A 26,110-nucleotide genomic window follows, 5' to 3' on the forward strand; every position below is an offset into this window, starting at 1 on the left:
TTCAGGATCCTGAATTGTCAGGTCCACACTCTCATATTTTTTTTCTTTATTTAACGGATCGAGTGGGATTTGAGGGAAAATGCTGTTTCTCTCCACCCCCCCAATTAAACTATCGCTTTCATGTCCTACTTTAAACAATGTGAGGAATGTTGTCTTCGCCAAAAAGACAGAGGACATAGCTTACATCTCAGACTTGTTAAATAGTCATACCTCCGGGAATACTGGGAATTGTAGTTCTTGAGGTAATACTACGGTAGTCTTAATAAAGAATTCAGATCCCTCATCAGACTACAATTCCCAGAATGCAATCCCAGCTCTGTCTTCTCTGCCCGTTCAGTTTAGTCATTGTTTTATCTCTAGGTTCAGTGTTAGTGCTCCTTGCAATGCTTCAATATGGTTGTTGGGGCATTTGGCTACCTGCCGGCAAGCCATTATGTGCAGAATAAAGAAAGTGGAAGAAGAGAGATTAGAGCTTTAACCTATTTTCAGAATTATAGCAATGTTGTCTTTAGAACATACAGTGGAGAGACTCATTGTAATGGATTGCATTATGAGATCAGTACTGTGAGATAACAGCTGAGTTATTTTCCACTTCAGTCCTTGGAAACACCAAAGTGTATGTGCCGGTGTCCAAATAAATTAGGCAGAAGAATACCCCAGGGGATAACTTACTATAGAAGATTCATACACTTTCTTGATTTAGCTCCAGTTGCAAAAAGTAGAAGCTAATGCTCCTAAATGAACTCACTGAGTCTTGCATAGGATTGTCTATGATAGAATGAGCAAATACTTGAGCAGATGCTTTCTATTAAGTGGTTTATGTGAACAAGCGTTCACACTTTTTTCCTGCATCCAGATTCAAATGACATGGGAGATTATTCTTTGCTCTTCAAATATGTAAATTGAGCTAGAGCAGTTTTTATGGACCATAGAAGAAATTAAGATGTTGGTGGTTTAAGGCATTTGTAAAAAAACCAGTTTCAACACAATGTCATATGGAAGGTGTTTTTAAAGGAATATCTGAATGTGCTTTCTAAGCAGTAAATAACATATATCTGAAGGGTGAACTAAACTGTATTAAGTGAGAATGGATCCTGCACTAAAGCCCTGAAGTTTTGTAAAGCTTAATGTGTGTATGTTTAATTAAAATGTCTTTATCCTATTTTTCCTATAAAATTTGCAAAGTGGCTAGTTAGTGACTATGATTGTAAGGAAATAACATTAAAATCACAGCTGTCAAAAAAGCAAGTACTGACATGAAAAACTGATTATTGAAATGTTATATCATAAATTCTCCCAGTTGTTTTCTTTAGCAGCCTGATCTTATGTGGGGAAGGGCATTGATAATGACATAGGATTGGACAACATGCATTCTATCAGCATTCGTGTTAGCTAGCCCTGACTTAAATACTGTTGTTAACAAATAGTTGATGGGGGTCTTTGTGTCAATACTGACCAGCTGTGTCTGAGGTAACATATTGATAACAATTCTGACTATACCAATAAAAATGAGATGGCCTTCTTAGGACAAAGTTTTGGCATATGTTCAAAGCCTTCATCTGTGTTGTAGCTTTAAAGTAATTCAAGTTAAACCTGTTTTTGGTAGCGTTGGATCAGTGTTGAACAAAAGTTAAGCAGCACTATTTATCCTGCTTAAAGGTAAGCTGTACAACTGATGTTCCTTCTGGCAATTATATGCTGCGTCCTTTGATAATGATGTTTAAATGTCAAGCAAATTTTGCCATAGTACAGGTTCAAAATACTTTTCTGCATGCTGGGATGAATCTCAAGAAATACTGATGAAATATTGGGAAAATGCTCTTGTTTAGCTTCTTATCTCAGAACAGCCAGGAAATGCCTATTCAGCAAACATGGTGACTTCACAATTTGCAAAGGTTGCAAACATGTCACTATTGCATAGGCAAAATTCTGGCTTTCAGCTGATACCTAACTAGGCAGCCATCCATGATGATGATGTGTTTGTGCTCTGGGGCATCTGCTGAGGCAGCAGCTATCTTTTCATCCACATCTGAAAGTTGCAGTATTTCTGTTTTCCTTTTATCAGTGTAACAGGAATTTTTAAAAGCAGCTTATCTTTTAAAGTCGTCTTGTCCATTTCTATATTTCTCACTATGATGGAGGTAGTAGGAAATGTCAGATGCAGTTTAAAGGTGATCCTCATAGACCTGCTATAAAACACATTGAAATCCAAGGAATTGTGCTTAGACTTAATAGTATGACTTAGCTCTAGAATTAGTTCTGATGGCATCTTAGATGCTGCTTCCTTTGATAATGGCATCTAATTGTTAAGCAAGTATTGCCATAGAACTGGGTCAAAATAATTTTATGCATGTGGGGATTAATTTCAAGAAATACTGATGAAATATTGGGAAAATGCTCTTGTTTAGCTTCTTATCTCAGAACAGCCAGGAAATGCCTATTCAGCAAACATGGTGACTTCACAATTTGCAAAGGTTGCAAGCATGTCACTATTGCATAGGCAAAATTCTGGCAGGGAGTGGCAAGGTAAGTGTTCTGGGGTATTGTAAGAATTATTCATAATAGTTGCTCTTGTTTCTTAACCATATGCAATGGACTTTCAAAGACTGAGAAATTATATTTTCAAAACAGTATTTTAAACAAGCCTTGACTCTAAAACTGGCTACATTTGTAAATTGAATAAAACAAATGATATTACCCTTCAGTTCTTTATAGTGTATCCATTCTTGGTTTTCTCAAAGAATGCATTCCCTTCATACCATCTACAAATGCAAATTCCACTAAACTTTTGCATAGAACTGAACTTATCCACTAATTAAGCAACTTCTCTGAGGCAGAGCTTATGTGAACAGCTATACGTTAACATTTTCAGTACAATTTTTCATTTTAAACAAGCAATAATTAATAGTTATTATGGTATGGCAGTGTAGCCAGGAGATCCTAAGATTGTCTGGCAGCCGGAAGCTGCAGCTCTTTTAGTATTATTCACCGCTAAGCGGCAAGCTAGACTTGTTTTTAAGGCAGGAGATGTTTCAGAGGTGGTTTGGCTTTGCCTGCCTTTTCATCATACCCCTGGTATTCCTTGGAGGTGACCCATCCAAATACCCAGGGCGAGCACTTCTTAGCTTCTGACCAGAGATCTGATGAGAAGAAGACTGCAGATTTATACCCTGCCCTTCTCTCTGAATCGGAAACTCAGAGCGGCTTACAATCTTCTGTATCTTCTCCCCCGACAACAGACACCCTGTGAGGTGGGTGGGGCTGAGAGGGCTCTCACAGCAGTTGCCCTTTTAACAGCTAACCCAAAGCCATTCCAGCAGCTATAAATGGAGGAGTGGGAAATCAAACCCGGTTCTCCCAGATAAGAGTCCACACACTTAACCGCTACACCAAACTGGCTAGCCTGAGGTATTCAGGTCAGAGCTTTAAACAAGCAAAACAACTCATATGTATATATCTTTAAAGTGGAATTGTGTACTGTGGTGCATAAGACACAGTTATGTGTGAAAAAACGGTAACAATTAGGTTACATTCCATTTTAGTCCATTTGTTAACACAGAGCATCACAGCAAAGAGATAAATAACTTTGCAGTTAGCCCTTTTAGGTAGATTGGCAGTCAAGTGTTACTGTGTCAACTCTGGTATGTGTTTATATATAATTTTAGCATTTTCTGTTTACTTCTTATTTGGCTTTCATATGTATTATAGTAGCCTCTTTAAAGTGCTGGATAGCTTTACATGAAAGCTACTGATCCAAGGCCAACGTCATAGTTTTTAGGATTATTCTGGGCTGCCGTTTTCCAGAGTAAATAGGTGGCTGCCTTGCGCCTCTGCAAAATTTGCTCCAAAGCTGTATGTCGTATAGGGCCTGAGTGGTGTTTATTAGAGGTAGATGGCTGCTGTCAGTTAAAAGGAGTGGCGCTGGCAATCAATAATGCAACTTGGCAAAAATGTTAACAAAGGGCACTAAATCTGAAGTCTGACTAATTTTCCTGCTGAACTTGTGTATAATAATTCCTGCTGCTTTTGATTTCTAAATTGAAAAGGGGGCTCTTGAACAGTAATCTTTCAAGTACTGCCAGTAATGCGCAGTTTTAAGATAATGTGAAGATGGTGAGTTTCCTGAGACTTGACTTCATTTTTATCTTCTTTCCCCCACCAGTTATTCCAGAACATAGAGTAACTTCAGTAATAATGAAATTAGTTTTGAGCCATGTGCTGATTATCAAAAACCCAGTCTCTGTTGTTTAGCCTACGTTTGTTGCCTCAGAAGCCAGAACTTGATATGGGTTGTGTTCTGTTGTCTATCCCTGGTTTTGTGTCTTAATAGATAATTCGTGTCCAGTCACCAGAGGGAGTCAAACGTATCACAGCCACGAAGCGGGAGACTGCTGCAACATTCCTGAAAAAGGTATTCTGGCTTGGTATACAGACATGCTTCAGAGTCCTTCTAGAACAGTAGCAAAGATCTGTGGACTGGCCAGAAGGATTTGCTGGAATGATAATTTAATATAATTATAAGAGAGAGGAAATAGCTGATTGGCTATACAATTTGGCATTGAACAGAATGCTAATCTCTTCAAAATTAAACTGCAGCTTCCTTTTGTCTTAAACCTACATTTGACATCATCATCCGAGCCTAACCTAACTCATCCTGACATGTCACAGGTGGTGTTTCTTATAAGGGAAGAACTTTCTATAGGAGAAGGCCAGACAAGCTGGTTCAGTACATCTGAAAACCACAGACTACACAGGGAGTGTGTTGATATCTCCGTGCTGATTGTTGCTAGCTGGGAGACAAGTAGGATTTGCACTGGGAAGAGGACGCAATCCAAAAGTACTTTTGAAGCGCAGGATTGCTTTTCTTCCTTCCCTGCTTGGTTTGTGGTCATGTGAGAAACAATATAGCTGTCATTATATTGCCTAAGGCAATTCTTATTTATGAGGAACTGACTCCTCTTGAATTCATTGGACCTTTTTGCTGTGCAGGTGTTATTTCAGGCTGGGCTGTGTTTTGTTCAATAGAAATCACATTTATTGATTCCTTTTCTACTCAGATTGTACCAATGGGATGTAAAATATAAAAATAACAGCTGATATGAATACCCAATATGAGCCTCACAAAAGCATCTTAAAATCTTTGGTGTAACAAAGAGGAAGAAAAGAGCAGTCATTCAAATCCCCATAATAGATTGCACCAAAACACAGGGAAGTCCTTCCAATAGGGCAAGCGCCTCACCTGCCAGCAACAGCTGGTAAAGGGAAGTGGGTGGGTGACTCTTCCTTGTAATCAAATTCCATAAAGAAATTGGGAAATTTTGTATGCAACTACACAGCACCTGATGATCCCACTATCATTTTTGTCTATTTTGGATATCATTTAGAACAGTTTAAAGCTTTTAATCATGTTTTCTTACTACTATATTTATGTAGGGTTGCCAATCCCCAGGTGGGGGCAGGGGATCCCCCGGTTTGGAGGCCCTCCCCCCCCTTCAGGATTGTCAGAAAGCAGGGGGGGGGAGGGGAGGAGGGAAATGTTTGCTGGGAACTCTGTTATTCCCTATAGAGATTTATTCCCATAGAAAATCATGGAGATTTGATCCGCGGGTATCTGGGGCTCCGGGGGGGCTGTTTTTTGGGGTAGAGGCACCAAATTTTCAGTATAGCATCTAGTGCCTCTCCCCAAAATACCCCCCACGTTTCAAAAAGATTGGACCAGGGGGTCCAATTCTATGAGCCCCAAAAGAAGGTGCCCCTATCCTTCATTATTTCCTATGGAAGGAAGGCATTGAAAAGGTGTGCCGTCCCTTTAACTGTGAAGGCCAGAACTCCCTTGGAGTTCATTTATGCTTGTCACATCCTTGTTCCTGGCTCCACCCCTAATGTCTCCTGGCTCCACCCCCAAAGTCTCCTGGCTCCACCCCCAAAGTCCCCAGATATTTCTTGACTTGGACTTGGCAACCCTATATTTATGTGTTAGTCATTTTTAGATGATGCAGAGGTAAAGCTGCGACTTCTGCTTAGTCATGGTTAAACATTTGAGAGCAGGCTGTGCGATTGTATGCTCCTTCCCACCCCTGTCCTTTTCGAATGCAGTCTGTCCCCCTGGTCTAACTATGGTTAACTGGTAAATCAGAAACTCTGATAACCACTGGTGGGTTTAAAAGTAGTTTTTGCTTAATTTACAAAAGGCACCCATACAAAATCCCCTTTTTTATATACCTAGCATCCTATAGATTGTACATTTCAGATACACTTCTACCACTTTTGCATAATTAATAACTGCATCTAGATAAAACATCCGCAGCAGAAGTGTTGAAGTGTCTTGGTATGTTTATCCCTGCAGCACACATTCCAGATATTATAGTCTCTCATTCTTCCTTTTCTCTCATTCTTTTTTTTTTCAGGTTGCAAAAGAATTTGGCTTCAGAAATAATGGTTTTTCGGTGTACATCAATAGAAATAGAACTGGTGAGATCACAGCATCTCCCAACAAGTCCCTCAACTTACTAAAAATCAAGTAAGGACTTAGCAAAAGACAAGGCACTGTTTGATTATAGTAGGTTCTGCTGCTGTTTGGGCAAGGCTGCCTCACATTTCTCATCCACTTTCACCTGATAACTGGACAGAAATATTCCTTATGTGGTGTCAGCTTTTCCATTTATGCCTAAGGCTGCCTATGAAGCTTTCTCTGTTAGAAGTAACAGCTAGTGTTTAATACTCTGTGGAAATAAATTTTCAGTGCTTTTGGCTCACACACAAAAAAAATCAGTTTTCCATACACTGTTTATTGTGGACACAGTTCATAAAAAAGCAGGGATTAGTCAGCAGAACAAAGTTCTGAGTGTCAGCAACCTTAGCATGAAAAATGTTCAAGAGCAGCTTTCCCTAGTGATACTAGTCTGCTACTTATTCCCCACTGTTGTCAAAGCCGGTTTCCAACAATGTATGACTAATATATGAAGGTTTCCAACTAGCCTTTCAGTCTGCTTATAAAGTTGTTCAACTTTCTTTCCTGTATAGCACTTTGCCCTCTTTTTAAAATCAAGCCTTGGTACAGGTTCTCTCTTTGCTGCTTCTATTGCACAGAGGTAAACCTCCCAAATCTTAGGTTCTTCAATCATCTCCCCTGTTGCTGTTATGGGAGGAGTGGTGAGCCCTGATAGATGTAGTTTGTTCATCAGCTCACTGTTGAATCAGGTTTCCCTCTTATGGCAGGCCTTGGAGCAGGCTGATAATTATGGAGGCGGAAGAAAAATATTTAGCACTAAAATTCAGAAACTATTTGCCCTTTTCTTGGCATCTCTGTTCCTCTTCTCATGACTGGGGAGTGGAGGGAGAGCCAGCATTTCAGTGGCATTGCCATACTGGTTCATTAGAATGGATTTGTCACAGATAAGTGCTTCTTTAAAAAGCACCGTCGTTGATTGTTTTGAGGTAGAAAGAAATGACACCAGCAACCAGAAGGTTATGTTTGTATTGCTGAAATAATGTGCAGTAATACTGCTGTACTATTTTAGTCCTGTAGAGTGTCCGTAGCCCATCTAAGCACTTTGCGGTTGTGATTTCTCAGAATAAAAGTGGCATTTATTCTGTACTGGTGCTTCCATCATGTCTTTTGTCTCTTCTTGTAGACATGGAGATATGCTGTTCCTCTTTCCTTCAAGCCCTGCTGGTTCTTCCTCTGAGAACATGGATACCTCAGTGTCTCAAGGAACACGCCACATAGGTGTTCCCCAGGTGGTAGAAGATGACATTGACCAGTATCTAATAAAACAAGATGGGAAGATTTACAGGAACAGAGACCAGCAACTGTAAATACTATTGTGTTTTGCTCTCTGGATTTTATGGAACAAGAGCTCTCAAAGTTTCATAGATTTTCTTTACACTGGCAGGTTTGCAGTTTGTGCCTCCTCTTACACACTGTTGTTACCCAAATGTACCCGATGAAAGTGGTTCATCAGGCAGCACTCTTTTCCTTGACTCAGGGGAAGATGAATTATGTGACTGGTGTGGGACTAGGTGGATATGCTGCATGCTTCAAAGTTTCTGGGTGGGGGACAGAACCTAGCCTGTGTTCATCCCAAACTATAACATACCACAGTGACTATATTACCAGGGAGCCTGTGCAGTCCTAAGCAGAGTTACTCCAGCCAGAACACTTTTATTTCAGTGGATGTAATCTAGAGTAACTGAAATTCTCACAAAAGAAAGGATTTTCAGAAGAGTCAGCAGTTCTGCCTTGGCTCTAATCCTTGGCTTGTTCCTCCATACATCTTGATACTTGTCTTGTCCTTCATGTCTCTGGCTCTTTTGGTCCTGATACCACAAGGTCATAACTCTGACTCCCCATATTCCTATCACCTGCCTGTAATGTTGCATGCTTGTGCGCAGTTTAGTGGATTACATACTGGGGTATGTAGGAGGTAATCTAGGAGGTAAAAGGAGGTCCTGGATCTGGAAAAATTTAAGACTGCTGTTCTAGGGACAGCAGGCATAAATAACTGTCAAGTTCTGGGTTCCAGACCCCTTTCCAGTCAGTCCTGCAGCTAGGGCTAGCAAGTAATGTGCAGGCTTTATTTACCCCTAGTGCTTGCAACTTCTTAACAAGTTTCAGTGACATTCTTGCCAGCATGTGCACTCCAGAAACTGCTAATCCTCATAATCCCAGGAGATCCTACAGATTTGATATGGTATATTAAAGTATGGACTTTATTCCCAATTAAGGCTTTAAAATAATATTGACAGGCTCCTATAATCCAAATGGATCTTCTGCAGCCAGTTAAAAAAAAAAAAAGGTAGTTACCCTTATCCAAAAGGTATTTGTATTTGGGGGTGTAATAAGATGGCTGGGCTTGCTGACGGTGAAGTAGAAGAAGAAAAACAAACTCAGTTACAGAGAGATGTTTAGTCCTAAGAACATTGGAAGGTGGTATCAAAGACAGTATGGAAGTGAAGTCTTGAAAATTAAGTGGAAGGTACTGTGAGTCTGGATTTTCTGCCTGGTTTTTCTATTGCTGTTCTTCATGCCTCTTCTTATTCTTGTGTGAATTGAAATGACTACCTGCCTTGCAGGGACATCGCAAGGTTTGGTGTTTGTCAGTTACATTATAATAATAATAATATTTAATTTGTATCCCGCCCTCCCTGCCGAAGCAGGCTCAGGGTGGATTAAAGGATTAAGTCACCAGCCTAGGATTGCTCTTGTTAAGTAGGTATTTCCTTTCTGAAAGGTTTAAAGAAGTTTCAAGGGGACAGATCTCATTGGTATAGTAAAAATGTCCTAGAATTTGACATATGTCTGTTGAAGGGGTATTAAAACACCTGATGTTTTATTCTAGAAATATTCCCTGTAGAGTCTGATTTAAGCTTTTAAAAATACACCGTTTATCTTAAAATTTAATAGTTCCATCTTGCTCCTTTGCATAGCTTCTCCATGTGTATGATTAATCACTATGGTGGAGAGAAAGATCAGGAAACTGGAGCCTTTGGCTACTGAAATATGATCTAGACTTTTCAAAAAAGAATTTAACTGATTACATTTTTTCCTTATTAAAGTCATCAAAAGCAAAACTCATTGCTTCTTTGTTAGGAACAGTATGTAAATTTTGGTGCATGTATCCCAATGTGTTTCCTAGGTGTTTTTGTTACTATTGTAGAGATTGGAATGCTAATATTTTGGAAGGAAGGAGTCTGCAGTGGATCAAAACAAAGAGACAGTGTAGTTATGTTGCAGAATAGAAACTGGACTTTGTGAATCCTTGCCCATCTACTGTAACGTATGAAGTAAAGCAGGGAAGGGTATTGTAAACGGATGTTTAGTACTGCAGCTTCATCATATTAAATAATATGTTCTGTATTGTCAAACAACTGGTAGTAGAACAGTATAGCATGGGCTTTTTCTCCAAAATTTCTCCAACCCCCCCGCCAATTTATGCATTGCAAAGAACCATTGTACCTTAATTCAACACCATACATAACTAGGGTTTCACATATCTGTGGGCAAGTTTACAGCTAGGTGGAACGTGATAGATGTTTGTGTCTGGTCACAGTGTTCTTTAAAAATCTAGTTTACTGGTGCTTTGCTGATGCATTATTTTTCTTGTTACTTTGTTCTGTTCATGCTGTATTCTGGAATTGTGTAAAACTGAATATATTTTAGCAACTACTAATTTTTGTTTCTCTTGGCACAGATGTCGACATGGCCCATTGGGTAAATGTGTGCACTGTGTACCATTAGAGGTAAAGGATTAAATAAAAGCCTGTTATGTTAGTTAGCAGTTGAGAGGATGCTGCTGAAACATGAATGTATCTTGCCTGTGCTGACAGTGGCTAAAGAGGCAAATAAGTCCCTTAGATATATCTGTCTGGAGCATCAGGCTTCTGACATCTGTTTTCCCTGCAGTAATGGATTTAACAGGATATACTTCTAAAGGTTCAAGCAAAGCTGTATGTATGCATTTTGTACCACCCACTTTCATTGTGGCTATCCCTCTGCTTTCGAACTTCATCCAAGAACCGTTCTTGTGTATTTTTATATTTTGAGCTTTCAAAAAAATGATTTTGTTCAGTAAGGATTCTCTGAAAGGGCTTTTCAGTTGGTGTGCAAATTCTTTTTTTTTTTTGCCTGTGCCAGAGTTTTCCATTATGTTTGATCAGCTAGCCTTTAGCTCTGCCATCTCTTTTTTTTTTAAAGACTATTATAATACCCATGAGGCAGGCTGGGTTTCTGAAGCCATTTTGAGAAGGCTAAAAATGCCATACTGCGCAAAAAGAAGAAAAGCCTCTCTGTTGCCCTCAAAGTAGTAACTGCTGTGGAAAAGAGCACAAAGCTTCCTAATTGTTTCCACACTGAATGCCAGCAGAGAGAGTTCATATGAAAACATCCATTTGTTCAGCGATCAATATATTATCAAGCAGGTGTCTGACCTGGTTTTCTTTTGTGTCTGTGGGTTTTTGGCAGCCTTTTGATGAAGATTATTTAAACCATCTGGAACCTCCTGTGAAGCATATGTCTTTCCATGCCTACATCAGGAAACTGACCGGAGGCGCAGACAAGTATGAAACTTGTTCAGTTTCTTTGGGTGATCTCTTTACAGATGATGGAACAAAATGTGGGAAAACGGGAGGCCTATTTACAGGACAAAAACAAGGCCATAACTTACAAACTAACTTGGTGTATGGGTGGGAAGAGTGAGAACTTCGTAGTTATCTTTCTCACTTAATTGGCAAGTCGTAATCCCCCCAAACGGCCTGGGCTGTGGGACCTGCACTGGCTGCCGGTTGTATACCGTGTTCGCTATAAGGTGCTGGTTATTACCTTTAAAGCCCTATATGGCTGAGGACCTGCCTACCTTAGGGACCGCCTCTCCCCATATATCCCCCAGAGAGCACTGAGATCTAGCTCTCAAAACCTTTTAAAAATCCCTGGGCCAAGAGAGGCTAGTCTGAAGACAACCAGAGAGCAAGCCTTTTCAGCAATGGCCCCTCGATGGTGGAATCAACTTCCAGAGATGGTGCGAGCCCTGCGGGACCTGAACCAGTTCCGCAGGGCTTGCAAAACCTCTCTGTTTCAGCTTGCTTTTGGGACAGAACCTGGCTAAATGGATCTGTAGCCATCCAGCCATCTTGTGCATGATTGTGATCAATAGCACTTTATAGCACCTGTTTTATCTATTTAATTAACTATGTAATTGCATCGCAACTGAATTTGTATTTTAAAATTGTTTGTTTTATATTGTATTTTATTTATATCATGGTTTTCCATGTCTGTGAGCTGCCCTGAGCCCGCCTTTGGCGGGGGAGGGCGGGATATAGAAATAAATTTATCTTATCTTATATCTTATCAAACCAGAGTCTCGGGCTGATGCATAGCAGCATTAGCAAAGAGGGTAGCATTTATTTAAGTCACCTCATCAGCATTGTGAAACTGAAAGCCTCTCCTTTAACATTCTAGCTTGGAAGCTTAATCATTCCCCTTCATTGCATTAAGAGTTCACTGAACAGTATGCCATACCTGGAGATACCTCTTTTATTAGTGCTTTCCTATTAGGGCTTTGACCTGGGGGGAAAAAAAGATGGATGAAAGCCAGCCACTTGCCAAATGACCATGTTGTCGATGTTTTTCGTCATCAGCATCAGCTATAGTTTCTATGTTGTTCAGTCCAATAAAATCATTACCTGTCTTAGGTTTTTGTTAACATGGAGGATGTAGGCAGGTTGCCATCCGAAATCCATTGCTCGTTTTGCTCCCAGCTTTATACTCTATGACTGCCCTATGCTGAAGTAGAATTTGTTTTGTCTTTTTGAAAAAAGAAATACCCAAGTATTTAGAGTATGGCATGATCTTTTTTGTTTGTTTCAGGGGGAAGTTTGTTGCCCTTGAAAACATTAGCTGCAAGATTAAATCTGGGTGTGAGGGACATCCCCCATGGCCAGAAGGCATATGCACGAAATGCCAGCCCAGCGCCATCACACTCAACAGGCAGGTGAGATCAACATCAGCCACTTGCTCCTTGACTCTCTTTTTGGAAACAAGTGGCTAGTTTGGATTTGACAGGGATTTTTTCTTGGGCAGTTTCTTGGTAAACAGTTGGCTATCTTTTATACAGAGAGACCGAAGTATACTTGTTCAGTAGTTTCCTTGTGTATGAGAGGACATCTGCTTGGAGCCTGCACTAGAGATAGCAGTTTTAACTTATGTGTAACCACCTGTTCAGATTTCTATAATACGCTCACCAAGGCTTGGAGGATTGTAATTTTTATGAAGGCCAAATTAGCAGTAAAAGGGAGTCCTGGGTGTGATTTTCTTAGTCTTCCTGCAAGGCACACTAGTTTGGAATGTAGAAGAAGATATTGGATTTATATCCTGTCCTCCGCTAAGTCTCAGAGCGGCTCACAATCTCCTTTATCTTCCTCCCCCACAACAGACACCCTGTGAGGTGGGTGGGGCTGAGAGGGCTCTCACAGCAGCTGCCCTATCAAGGACAACCTCTGCCAGAGCTATGGCTGACCCAAGGCCATTCCAGCAGGTGCAAGTGGAGGAGTGGGGAATCAAATCCAATTTTCCCAGATAAGAGTCCGCACACTTAACCACTACACCAAACTGGCTCTCTAATGGTAAGAGATGTTGTGGTTTGAGAAAGAGCAAAATAGAAGAAAAGGGCAAACTAGTTCTGATCACATTAGATTCTGATCAGTGGCATATACATACACACCTGAAAAGTCTATAGACAGAGAGACTGTGGGATAGAATGACATTTAGAAGGAACCTAGCTGAAGTTCAGACATGACTGTTTAAATGTCATTGAGTCCTATCTTGACTTGATAAACTGTTGTTTTTCTCCATGTGGCAGAAATACAGGCATGTGGATAACATCATGTTTGAGAACCATACAATTGCAGATCGTTTCTTAGACTTCTGGAGGAAAACGGGAAACCAGCATTTTGGATACCTGTATGGGAGATACACAGAACACAAAGACATCCCTCTAGGTATTCGAGCTGAGGTTGCTGCCATCTATGAACCACCTCAGGTAATGGGTTCTCCGGGCTAGAAAGCTGTCCTGTTTCAGAAATGTAGGAAGTTGAATGTTCATTAGTACATGATGATTTGAAATGAAAAGTGTCATCACCATTCTGTTATATTGAATTTCTGCTGTGGCAGTGAAACAGTACCACGAACAGTGTGCGTGTGTCGGTTTGCACGTAGAGAGGCAGTTCAGGAACTTGCATGATGATCCTATGCAGGTAAATCCCACTGAATCTAAGGGGCTTTACTCTCAATATGTAACTCTGAATTGGATCATGACGTTTACCTGTTTCATGCTACAGGAAGGATAAAGGAGGAAAACTTTCAGCAGTACACCCCCTCCCCCTTTCCACTGACATTATCCTATCTCATCATCAGCGTTTGCAGCTGTTTTCCCTGGCTACACCTTCTGTCACGTGAGCCACTGACAGTGCAAAATGGCTTATTTGCAAAGCCAGCTGACTGAACTGCAGTGACTGGATTGGTTGAAGATGGTGAGGGGGGCACAGCAGTGGCTTCTTCTTTTCCCTTCTGGACAGAACACAAAGTGATGGTAGCTTGGGTTACATTTAAGTTGAGATCCTGTGCACAGTTAAGTCTGTGGGACTGGTTTCCAAGTAAATATGCTAGTTAGAAATATATCTGCAGAAACTTTACCAGCCAACAAACTAGCTTCAGGTCTCTGGTTGGTTGTGATGTCAATGCAGCTGTTGACAGGAACACTGGAAGTATAACACTCAAATTCTAGAAGTGTTTTGGTCACATATGGCCATATTTTATTTGAGCAACCTCCTCCCCTCTGCCATGTGCTTTTAAACTGTGATAGTAGTTACTACTGCTTGAAGCTTTAAATGTGCTGAATCCTGGGAGTGAAGCCCTCTGGCAACTAGTTCCAGAGCACAGGACAGCTGAACTTGCTTACCTGGCCTCTGTGGCAGAAGCAGACATGGAGAATTCATGTCATGTATTTGCTGCTTATGCATTCAGCACTAGCCAGTATCAGGACTAATAGATGACCCTGAGGACAGTAATAAAAAGTGGGGATGTGTTTAGGTTATTTGTGTTCATGTGTCATACCATGCCAGAGTGCCACATTCTCAGGGTGTAGGCAGGCAGGAGTCTAAAGTCAGTCCAAGGTCAAAGTCCAGGAAGTCAAGCAGGAGCCAAGTCACCAATGCAGAATCACAAACCAGGATCAGAAGTCAGTGTCCAAAAGCCAAAAGTTCAGGGTGCCAAGGAAATCAAGCAGGTCAGGATCAGGAAGGAGCGTGGATGCAAGCCAGAGAATAGACTTGTTGCTTCCACAAGGTTACCAGGTCCTGGGTGGGAGCTATATGGGAGTCTTAATCAGCCTGCTCCCTGGGTGGCAGTGACTCTGCTAGAACTCAGGGCTGAGAGACCTGAAGCATCGGCGTGCCTCATGTCTTCGCTCTGAAAGTTCTTTCTGGAGCCTGCTTCGAACTCTTGAGATGGGAGGAGGAGAGTTTAGAGGAGATTGATAGTCAACAGCTGACACTGGTGCCTGGAGAGTGATTGATGGGCCAGCTGCTGTTTGTTCAGCTGAGGAACTGGCTGGCAACTCTTCCAGGTCTGTTAACCCTTCCAGTTCCTCCTTGTGAGGGCTCATGACACACAGAATGATTTTGTGCTGAAGCAGCTTTTTACACTTAACCACCCTCAGTTGACAGAGATGCTGGCAATATCCTGCTGTTTCCTAAATACAAATGGGAACTGGCTAGTGCACCAGTTTGGTGTAGTGATTAAGTGTGCTGACTCTTATCCGGGAGAACCGGGTTTGATTCCCCACTCCTTCACTTACAGCTGCTGGAATGGCCTTGGGTTAGCCATAGGTATTGCAGGAAGTTGTCCTTGAAAGGGCAGCTGCTGTGAGAGCCCTCTCAGCCCCACCCACCTCACAGGGTGTCTGTTGTGAGGGGAGAAGATAAAGGAGATTATAAGCTGCTCTGATTCAGAGAGAAGGGTGGGTATAAATCTGCAGTCTTCTTCTTCTAGGATTTAATGGGGGAAGAAGGGAGGCAGATTGAGGAATAGTTTTTAACTTGCTCTCTGCTCCAGACTTGGTAGACTTGGCCCCTTTTTCCTCCCAGGTTTCCTTTGAGACCAGTCTCCCTGCCTTTCAACAGCTTTGGTGCTCATTGCCACTCCACCCCTGAAGTGAGAATGTAGTAGCCTTGAATTAAGAGGGCCAGAAAGCATTCTTACTGGGGCTCCCCAGAGAAACTCCTGACAGTTGCTTCTGCTCCAGAGGCCTGTTGAGCATGTTCAGCTGTCCTGTGTCCTTGAATTAGTTGGCAGAGGGCTTCTGGTACGAAGCAGAAAAGCAAATAGTTTCACAACAGCCAGCAAAGCCCCCTATACCGGTATGCTGTCCTCTGCTGGGAACAGTCCCTGGTGGCACAAGGGCAACGTGTGTATGTGCAACCCTTGCAGTTATGGAGGTGGTGGGTGTCAGTCTGATTTCTTCTGCAATAGAGTGGGTGGTTGGGACCTTGTCCAGATCTCCACTTTGTACACATGTATAGCTATATTGTAGAAGTTATGGCCTTTGAGACTGCCGTTGGCCAAAACTTGTTGAGTGGTTAACACAAATAAGTGTGTCTCTGCCTGAGCCCCCCCACTTCCACTGCTATTGGGGGAAAACCGGCCTACTTTTACAGACACTATCAAGCAAAGTGAGCAGCTAACATGCTGTGTGAAAGCAAACCCACATCTGCCATTAAGGATATGCCCAGCCCTTCAGGGCTCTTTCTGGTTAGAGTATCTGTATGATGAACTCAGCTTCAAAACCAATTAGTCATATTTTCTGATATGCACCTAAACTATGTAATGCAGAACGAAGGCCTCATGTACTACTTATAAATGAGAATGGGCTGCGATTCTTTTTTTAAAAAGTAAGATCACTTTAAGTCACTAGATGGCACCAGCCACTGAGTCCTCTTTCCTGAAAGATAAAATGGAGTGTTGTAGTTGAAATGAATGCTTAGAAAAATCATAATGCTAGATTTCACAGCAACTGCAGTAACGGGAAGTAGAATTTTATGCAGGTTGAGGTTGGCTAGCAGGGTGTAATCTAGTGAGATGTGTTCTTGTAGTTCAAACTAGTTAATTTCCTTTTCTTATCATGGACTAATTAATTTTCTCTAATTACTGCATCTAGCCAAGAGTTAAACAAATCCCAGGTGCACAGGTCACCATGGTGGTTTAACAATTCAATGTGGCACCTGCTATTTTTTGACAAAGTTTATGCCTTTTGTCTCTTAGCTTGGTTGTCACTGCTGCTGATAGCTCATATTAATTCTTCTTTATGCCATCTCCCTGACCATACTGAGAGAGACTCAACTAGCTGCCTGTAACAATGAGGGTAGACAGGGGCTTTCTGATTGCAGCTGAGGAGAGGAGTGGACAAGAGATGTTGGGAGCAGTGGCAGCCAAGCAAGAGACAACCGTCTCCCCTCCCCCTCAAAGGCTTGGCGTCTGTGAACATTTCTGTTAATGGAAAGGGCTATTTGTAGAGTTGACTTTCTTGTTTTTTCAAAAGGAATAGGGGGTTCTCAGGAACAGCACGGGGGGAAGCTAGAGGTCTGCAGTGAAAAGGGGGTTATCAGCAAAAATTGACCTTCCCTTCTATTTGCAGATATTCTCCACAGGATCCACCATTTTTTTTTTGTCTCTTAGCCCAGCCAAACTTGAAGGGGGATTTGTCTAGCTTTGGAAAGGCCCATCCTGTCCTGTTTTGAGGGGAGGACAGCAAAGATCTTCATGGCATGAAAAAGCATAATGTGACATTCATATTGTATTAATGCACCGTAAATAATGGAAGTTGAAGCTTGGGAGTAAATTCATAGAATCATAGAGTTGGAAGGGATCTCTAGAGTCATCTAGTCCAACCCCCTGCACAGTGCAGAAAACTCACAAACACCTCCCCCTAAATTCACAGGATCTTCATTGCTGTCAGATGGCCATCTAGCCTCTGTTTAAAAACCTCCAAGGAAGGAGAGCCCACCACCTCCTGAGAAAGCCTGTTCCAATGAGGAATTGCTCTAACGGTCAGGAAGTTCTTCCTAATGTTGAGCCGGAAACTCTTTTGATTTAATCTCAGCCCATTGGTTCTGGTCCTACCTTCCGGGGCCACAGAAAACAATTCCACACCATCCTCTATATGACAGCCCTTCAAGTACTTGAAGATGGTGATCATATCTCCTCTCCAGCCTAAACATCCCCAGGTCCTTCAACCTCTCCTCATAGGACTTGGTCTCCAGATCCCTCACCATCTTCGTCGCCCTCCTCTGGACCCGTTCCAGCTTGTCTGTATTCTTCTTAAATTGTGGTGCCCAAAACTGAACACAATAGTCCAGATGAGGTCTTACCAGAGCAGAGTAAAGCGATACCATCACATCACGCGATCTGGACACTATACTTCTGTTGATACAACCCAAAATTGCATTTGCCTTTTTAGTCACCACATCACACTGTTGACTCATGTTCAGCGTATGATCCACAAAGACCCCTAGATCCTTTTCGCACATACTATTGCTAAGACAAGTCTCCCCCATTCTTATAACCATGCATTGGATTTTTTGTACCTAAATGCAGAACTTTACGTTTATCTCTGTTAAAATTCATTTTATTGGTTTTAGCCCAGTTTTCCAGCCTGTCAAGGTCACCCTGTATCCTGTTTTTGTCTTCTTCTGTGTTTGCAACCCCTCCCAATTTAGTATCATCTGCAAATTTAATAAGCATTCCCTCTATTCCTTCATCCAAATCATTGATAAAGATGTTGAAAAACAGGTCCCAGGACAGATCCCTGAGGCACTCCACTTGTCACTCCTCTCCAAGAGGATGAGGAACCATTCACAAGCACTCTTTGGGTGCTATCTGTCAACCAGTTACAGATCCACCTAACAGTAACAGGATCCAAACCACATTTTACCAACTTGTCAACAAGGATAGTATGTGGAACCTTATCAGAAGCCTTACTGAAATCAAGATAAACAATATCTACAGTATTCCCCTGATCCAGCAAGGTAGTCACTTTCTCAAAAAAAGAGATCAGGTTAGTCTGATATGACTTGTTTTCAAGAAAACCATGCTAGCTCTTAGTAATCACATTCATTCTTTCTAAATGTTCCAGGACCGACTGTTTGATGATTTGTTCTAAAACTTTTCCAGGTATAGATGTCAAGCTGACGGGTCGGTAGTTACCCGCATCGTCTTTTTTCCCCTTCTTGAAGATGGGGACAACATTCGCCCGCCTCCAATCTTCTGGCACCTCTCCTGTTCTCCAAGAATTCTCAAAAATAATAGCCAGAGGCTCAGAAATTACATCCGCAAGCTCTTTTAGAACCCTTGGATACAATTCATCTGGCCCCGAGGACTTAATTTCATTTAAAGAAACTAGGTGTTTATGTACTACCCCTACGCTGATCCTAGGTTGGAACTTCATACCCTCCTTATATGTTCTGTTTTTGCCATGTTGAGCACCGTTCTCCTCAGAAGAGAAGACTGAGGAAAAGTAGGAATTGAGCAGTTCTGCCTTCTCTTCATTACCTGTTTCACTTTCTTGCCCTCACAATGGGCCTACCATGTCCTTGCTCTTTTTCTTACTCTGAACATAAGAAAATAACTCTTTTTTGTTGTTTTTAGCATCTTTGGCGATCTTAAGCTCATACTGAGCTTTAGCTTTCCTAACTTTTTCTCTACAAGCACTGGTGATTTGTTTATATTCATCCTTGGTTATAAGGCCCTCCTTCCAATTCCTGAAGGAGTCTTTTTTATTTCTCAAGTCTTTAGAGAGCTGTTTATGGAGCCACTTCGGCTTCTTTAGGCTTTTTCCATTTTTTCTTCTCATAGGAATCAACTGTGATTGCGCTTTCAGTATTTTGCTTTTAAGAAACTCCCACCCCTCCTGAACCACCTTCTTCCTAAGTATTTCTGTCCATGGAATTTTACCCAAATAGTTCTAAGTGTATCGAAGTTTGCCTTTCTGAAGTCCAACCTATAAGTCTGACTACGTATAGCTTTTCCCTTCCCTAAGACTGTACATTCCAAAATCACATGGACACTACTGCCCAGGGTGCCCACTATTTCCACTTCTTCAGTCAATTCTTCCTTGTTGGTGAGAATCAAATCTAAGATAGCAGATCCCCTTGTTCTTCACTTTCTGGAAAAGGAAGTTGTCAGCAAGACAAGTCAGGAATCTATTTGACTTTTCATTTTTAGCGGAGTTGGACTTCCAACAGATTTCTGGGTAATTGAAATCTCCCATGATCACTGTATCCCTTCTCTTGGAGAACTTTGCAGTCTGCTGTAGAAGTATCTCATCCAAGTCCTCTGCTTGACTTGGAGGTCTATAGCAGACCCCCACAATAATGTCACTGTTGTTTCTTACCCCTGAGCTGCATACAAGTATATACCTCCTTCACATATACTGCTATACCTCCGCTCTTTCTCATTTGCTTGTCCCTTTTAAATAAGTTGTACCCCTGAATCCTAATATTCCGGTTGTGAGTGTCATCCCACCACGTTTCAGTAAGGCCTATTATGTCATAGTCTCCTTACTTTATTAGAACTTCCAGTTCCTCCTGTTTGTTTCCCATACTCTGTGCATTAGTGTAGAGACATCAGAATCCACGTTTTATGCATCCTGAGGGTTTGGTTTCTGTACAAGCCTGCAAGTGAACATTACCTAGCGTATGTGCCACTCTCTGCAAATCTTTAATGTTCTTATCCCCAGTTTCTGGCATCATACGAGGCTTTGAATTATTGTCTCGCTCCCCCATACAATTTAGTTTAAAGCCCTCCTTATTAGGTTAGCAGGGCTGTTACCAAACACCCTTTTCCCTACTGCTGTAAGGTGCAAACCATTTCCCGATAGAAGACCACCATCTCGAAAGCGTAAGCCATGGTCCAGAAATCCGAATCTTTCCTGACGACACCATCGACGCAGCCAGTCATTTATTTGAAGTGTTCTTCCTTCTCGTCTTAAGCCACGGCCTTCAACAGGAAGCACTGATGAGAACACAACCTGTACTCCCAGCTCCTTCACCTTCTGACTCAGAGCCACATAGTCTTTTCTAATATGGTCAGGGCTATGATGGGCAGTATAATTCGTTCCCACATGGATCAGCTTGATAAGTCTTCCAGTCCTTTCTGTCTAATGCTGGATGCATGCTCCCGGCAGACCGCAGACCTCTTGGAATGACAAGTCCGGTCGGCACACTTTGGGCTCCACCCTTCTGAGCAAGGAGTCTCCAATCACCACCACCTTCCTCTTCCTATATTGGGGAGCAGAAGCTCCAGGCTTCTTATCCACAGGCTTCATGGAGACTGGGGAAGTAGGCCTTGTTCCAGTGGTTCAAAATCAGTTACTGTGGGGAGATCCTGGAACCTATTGCTGAGCAGCAGGGGCTCAGAACATCTCCTGATTTTCTTTCTCCCTTGAGTTACATTTTTCCAGGAACCCTCCTCCTGTGTTGGGTTCTCTTCTAATTGCTGAGATACCATTTCCTCTCCCTCCTCTTGTCCTTTCAAGAGTGCCTCATGCATTTTGTCAAGAAAATCCTCATGTTGCTTTATACACTGCAGTGTAGACAATCATGCCTCCAGTCCCTGTATGTTCTCCTCCAGCAGGGCCACTAAACTTACGCTTGCTGCAAGTGTAATTCGTGCTACTCTCAGGTAAAAATACAAACATCCCAGAGTCTTTACGCGTCACTGCCTCTGCTCCCTCACCAGCCATACTGCTGCAATCCATTTCAAAATTTGCTTTATCTTCTCTTATCTTTAAATCCCACTACCAGCTGCCACTTGAAACTGCTTGTGGGTAACTACCCACCTATCTACAGAACCCCCAAGATAGACCCCCAGGCTAAGAGCCACAGGCCAAGAGCCTCTGGCAAGGATGAGCCTTGCAAATTAAAGGCTCAAGCCCCCACCCACCTCTGACTCAACAGCCAGAGCAACAGCAGAGGGTGGAGCCAGCAATTACCCCCCCCCCCCCGGGCAAGCAAGCTCTCCTCACTCAGCAACAGCTACACAAAAGATACACAAAAGCAATCAGAAACTCCTCTCCAGCAGGCACCAAGCATACACACAGTTACCTCCTACAGCAACCCTAAGTAATGCTCCCCGGCAGTTTTAGAAAAGCAAATCAAGTCTCACTCACCTTACCAGCAGCTCTGTTCTAGATCCAAGCACCTTCTCCTACTGCAGCTGAGACACTTCTGAGTCTCATAAATTCATAAATGCTAACAGCCCCTTGGACATATTTCTAAGTTAACCTCCCAGGTTCTACTTGATATTTTGTTCCAAAACTGGTTTGTGTCTGGGTTAGAAGTTAACTTTTTGTTGTATTGATGTCAACTCTGCTTACGCCTGTATTTATATTCTTCAGCACTTTTGTCATAGCATTAATAAAATTACAAGAAAAGGTTACAAGAAATTACAAGAAAAATTACAAGAAAATTACAAGAAAAGGCCATAAATTAGAAAAACTGGTCATTAAAATACAAAACCTCGAAGGCTGAAAAATGCATCTGGCTCCGAAATTATTTGGCTGGTTCCAGCTCCAAAGAAAACTTGTTAAATGTGTTAAGGCCTCATCTCTCCTAACCGAATAGTATTTAGTTAAATTTAGTTGACTCATCAGTTTTATAAGGTCATGGAGAGAGGGAGAAAGGGAGATGGAATTGGATGGCTGTATGAATGGAAAGGAGGGGACCAGGGAGGGGGGGCCTGGACTTGGCTACAGAGGATGCTGGATGAGGCTTGCAGCTATAAGGATGACACAGAGTGGAACAACAGCCAGCCAGCCCTCCAAGGGAAGGTGGAGGATCAGAATGAGTTTAAATCCTCCTCCTCTCCAATTCTGGGGCTAAAGGGGACTGACTGGCAGGCTCCAGGCAGCCAAGCCTTGCCAGTAGAGGGCAGAGGAGTGAATTCCAGATCAGGAACCAAGTCTTAGGATCAGCACCTTGCCTGGGCTTCTCTGCATTGTCTTTGCTGGTGCTGTTAATTTTGTTTATTTATTTGCCCCTTTTAACTTCAGATTGCACAGCATGTTTCCCCCTTGCAGTTTTAATGACAGGAGAATAATGGCTGGGGGTACTAAATTGTAGTCTCTGAGTGTGTTTTTTTCAAAGCACTTAATAGAATATGAGGCTGTGATCTTTCTTAATTTGATTCTAGTGCCCCTTTTTGTCTTAAATTCCAGCCTTGACCTCCTGTGTCCTTTACACTGTTAATGGGCAGCTTCTGCAACAGACATGGGAGAGAGATTCTAGTTGGTTTTGCCTGGTACATTTAGCTACCAGTTAGCTGCTGCTTGCTTTATTTATAATGCATGTATGTCAGGCAATTTGAGACGTACAGGCAGAAATATTTTCTTATAACATGCACTGGGGATCTGCTCAGTGGTGAAATTTATGACTTTCTGTTAAGTTTTGAAGTAGAAGAAGAAGAAGATGATATTGGATTTATATCCCGCCCTCCACTCCTAAGAGTCTCAGAGCGGCTCACAATCTCCTTTACCTTCCTCCCCCACAACAGACACCCTGTGAGGTGGGTGGGGCTGGAGAGGGCTCTCACAGCAGCTGCCCTTTCAAGGACAACTTCTGCCAGAGCTATGGCTGACCCAAGGCCATTCCAGCAGGTGCAAGTGGAGGAGTGGGGAATCAAACCCGGTTCTCCCAGATAAGAGTCTGCACACTTAACCACTACACCAAACTGGCTCTCCTTACATCAGCCCCCTCAAGCCTTCTGCACAGCAGGAAGTTAAGTGTTGATATTTTAGATCGTTCGCCAGTTTCAGTGTGTGTTGATACTGTTATCATGATGTCCTGCATAGAAACCACCATGCAGCAGTGTGTGTATGTGGTGGTGGGGCGATGGAGAGGTGGAGCAGGTTGTCCCCTGGTTTCTTTGCTATTATGTGATTTATCAGAGCTGCTCTGAACCGTGTTCTAAAATAAACTAGTGATGTTTAGAGCTGCCCATAAGCTTTGGAGCTGGCAAAATGGATTTTATTTATCCTAGCACTGTGCTACTGGAACCTTCAGATCTTCAGACAGTTACCAGTGATCTTACTGTGGTGAGAGCGGGATGGCAGCACTGTTGACCCCTAAGAAGCTGCCTCACTGCTACCCAAGCAGCCACAAGGATTAGGTGCTGCCTCAGTGATAACCCCACAGATCTGGGCCTTCCATCAGCTGCACACCCTCCTGAACAGCATGTATTCCTCCATCATCCATCCAGGGGATGCATCATCATTAAAGACAGTGGGCAAGTGAACATCTGCAGCAGAGGTGATACACAAGAGTTGCAGTGCAGGCAGTCAGAGGTGGCTGCTGCTGATTTTACTGTCTGCCCTGGGTGGCGGATGAGCAGATGATGCCCAGGAAGGCAGGCAGTGACCAGTTCCCACCTCAACTTAACTCCCATGGCGTTGGCATTATCCCTAACTGCTGCTCCCTGCCCCCTCACCATCTGGACAGAGACTGGGAGACTCCTCTCCCTTGTTGGAGGGCTGTTGATATCATTCCTCACTGAGTGGCTGTTGTCAGTGAGATGCACAGGCAAAGCTATTTCATTATTAACACACACTGGGGATCTGCTCAGTGGTGAAAGGCCCACAGTGCTGCTGCTTGAGAGCCAGTTTGGTGTAGTGGTTAAGTGAGCAGACTTATCTGGGAGAATCGGGTTTGATTCCCCACTCCTCCACTTGCACCTGCTGGCATGGTCTTGGGTCAGCCATAGCTCTGGCAGAGGTTGCCCTTGAAAGGGCAGCTGCTGTGAGAGCCCTCTCCAGCCCCACCCACCTCACATGGTGTCTGTTGTGGGGGAGGAAGGTAAAGGAGATTGTGAGCCGCTTTGAGACTCTTCGGAGTGGAGGGAGGGATATAAATCCAATATCTTCTTCTTGCCTCCTGCTCCAAGCAGCAAAAGGGAGAAGGATCAAGATCAGTGGCTGCAGAGTAGGGACACTTTGAGTCCCCAATAAGTTGAGGGAAGGTGTGTGCAGACCCATCAGTTGGGTGTGTGTGTGTGTGTAATACCAGAAGTTGTTTTGTCAGGTGTCCCTAAACATCTGTAGTGGCCTTTAATGCCACTATTAGGAATGAGAGACAGAAAAGCCTTAAGTGATGGAATTTTGAGGTTTCAGAATGGATGGTTCTAATTTAGGCAGCAGATGCAGATCATATTGTTTACCATTTCTCTTTGGAAAATTTCCTGGAAACCTAAAACCAGCAAATAAACAGTGAGTTGGACTAGTACCTTTCTATCTTGTCCAGATTGTATCACTTCATTCTGATGCACTTGTAGGTCAGGTCTAGTTGACTTTCTTTTCTTCACTTATAAAATACAGAGAGAGAAATTCTGCCCTTTGTGGTACCTGGTAATCTGCAATCTAGCAAGAAGCCTGAGCATTCTTCCATGCTTTATGATGTCCGACCATTGGTGCATCCTCGCCCAGTGTGTGACTGGCTGTAACTCTGCTCCAGACAACCCTTTTTCTCAGTTTTTTTTTTTTTTATTTACAGATTGTGGAAATTGAGTCTGAGATTATCTGCATGCAAAATGTGTGCTTCACCACTTTTGCCTCTTCCGGTAAACCTTTGACTGATTTCTTAATAATGTAGGAAATCAGTTAATTACAGGCAAGAGGACTGTTGATTGGAGGGTCACTTTGTTAAATTTGATTATTAGCTTGTTGCATATTCAAGCTGACATAAAAACATTCCTGGGTTCCCTGCATAGGTCAACCCTGACTGTAATTTCCAATGTCAAATATTGAACTCAATTTGTAAAGGATTTTGGTTTTTCCTTGTGCTAGAAGATTTTCTGACCAGGGCAGAATAAACACTTCTTGAAAGGAGGGGGGTAGGTTGCAATTGATTCTCCCCCCCCCTCCCCAGTATTAATATTTTATTAAGTGTGCATTTATCAACTTATTTATACATCTCAAATGTATAATACAATAATACATTTCAATTTTTTGCTTATTACATTCTACAAATCAAACTGAATACTAACAACAAATAAATAACCCCCTTCCTTTTAATCTTATTTCCTTTCTTTACCCGATTTCACCATATCCCCGTACCACTTTTTCTAATTCTTATTCTAATCATAATTATATTCTTTCTTTTGTTTCCAATGCTTCTTTACTTTTTCACGGACTTCCATCTTTTTATACTTAATTATTAAAACTCTAACTATCTTCTCTCATGCCTGCAAAAGAAAGCTGGATGGGGTTACCTCCAGAACTGGGTGCTGTAGAAAAATCTCTACAGTTGGAGGTCTAGGGGGGGCACACCCACCATCTCCTTGCTACTCCATTAGCTTTAACAATTCATTTCCCATTTTCCATTCCCATTTATCATATCTTTATCCTATTTTCTAACTATATACATATTCTCCTATTAATACTCCTAAAAAAACATACTTTCCCAATTCAAACTTTTCCAGACTTTAGTTTAATCACACTATTTGTTCCTTACCAGATGCCTCATTATAAGCAGTAAAAGTTTGATTTTCTGTATTGACCACTAGATGGCCTAG

General features: G+C 42.3%; 1 protein-coding gene across 1 annotated transcript in view; it reads left to right on the plus strand.

Moving 5' to 3' along the window:
- Positions 1-26,110, plus strand: part of NPLOC4 (NPL4 homolog, ubiquitin recognition factor) — a 63,498-nt gene that overhangs the window by 428 nt on the left and 36,960 nt on the right. Inside the window, exons 2-8 of the mRNA XM_060253146.1 lie at positions 4,331-4,411; positions 6,408-6,520; positions 7,635-7,814; positions 10,194-10,242; positions 10,964-11,058; positions 12,365-12,488; positions 13,356-13,535. Coding sequence (XP_060109129.1) covers positions 4,331-4,411; positions 6,408-6,520; positions 7,635-7,814; positions 10,194-10,242; positions 10,964-11,058; positions 12,365-12,488; positions 13,356-13,535 — 822 coding nt within the window. The remainder of the gene's footprint in view (positions 1-4,330; positions 4,412-6,407; positions 6,521-7,634; positions 7,815-10,193; positions 10,243-10,963; positions 11,059-12,364; positions 12,489-13,355; positions 13,536-26,110) is intronic.

This window comes from Heteronotia binoei, chromosome 13 (genome assembly GCF_032191835.1).
Source record: "Heteronotia binoei isolate CCM8104 ecotype False Entrance Well chromosome 13, APGP_CSIRO_Hbin_v1, whole genome shotgun sequence".
NCBI classification, from domain to species: Eukaryota; Metazoa; Chordata; class Lepidosauria; order Squamata; family Gekkonidae; genus Heteronotia; species Heteronotia binoei.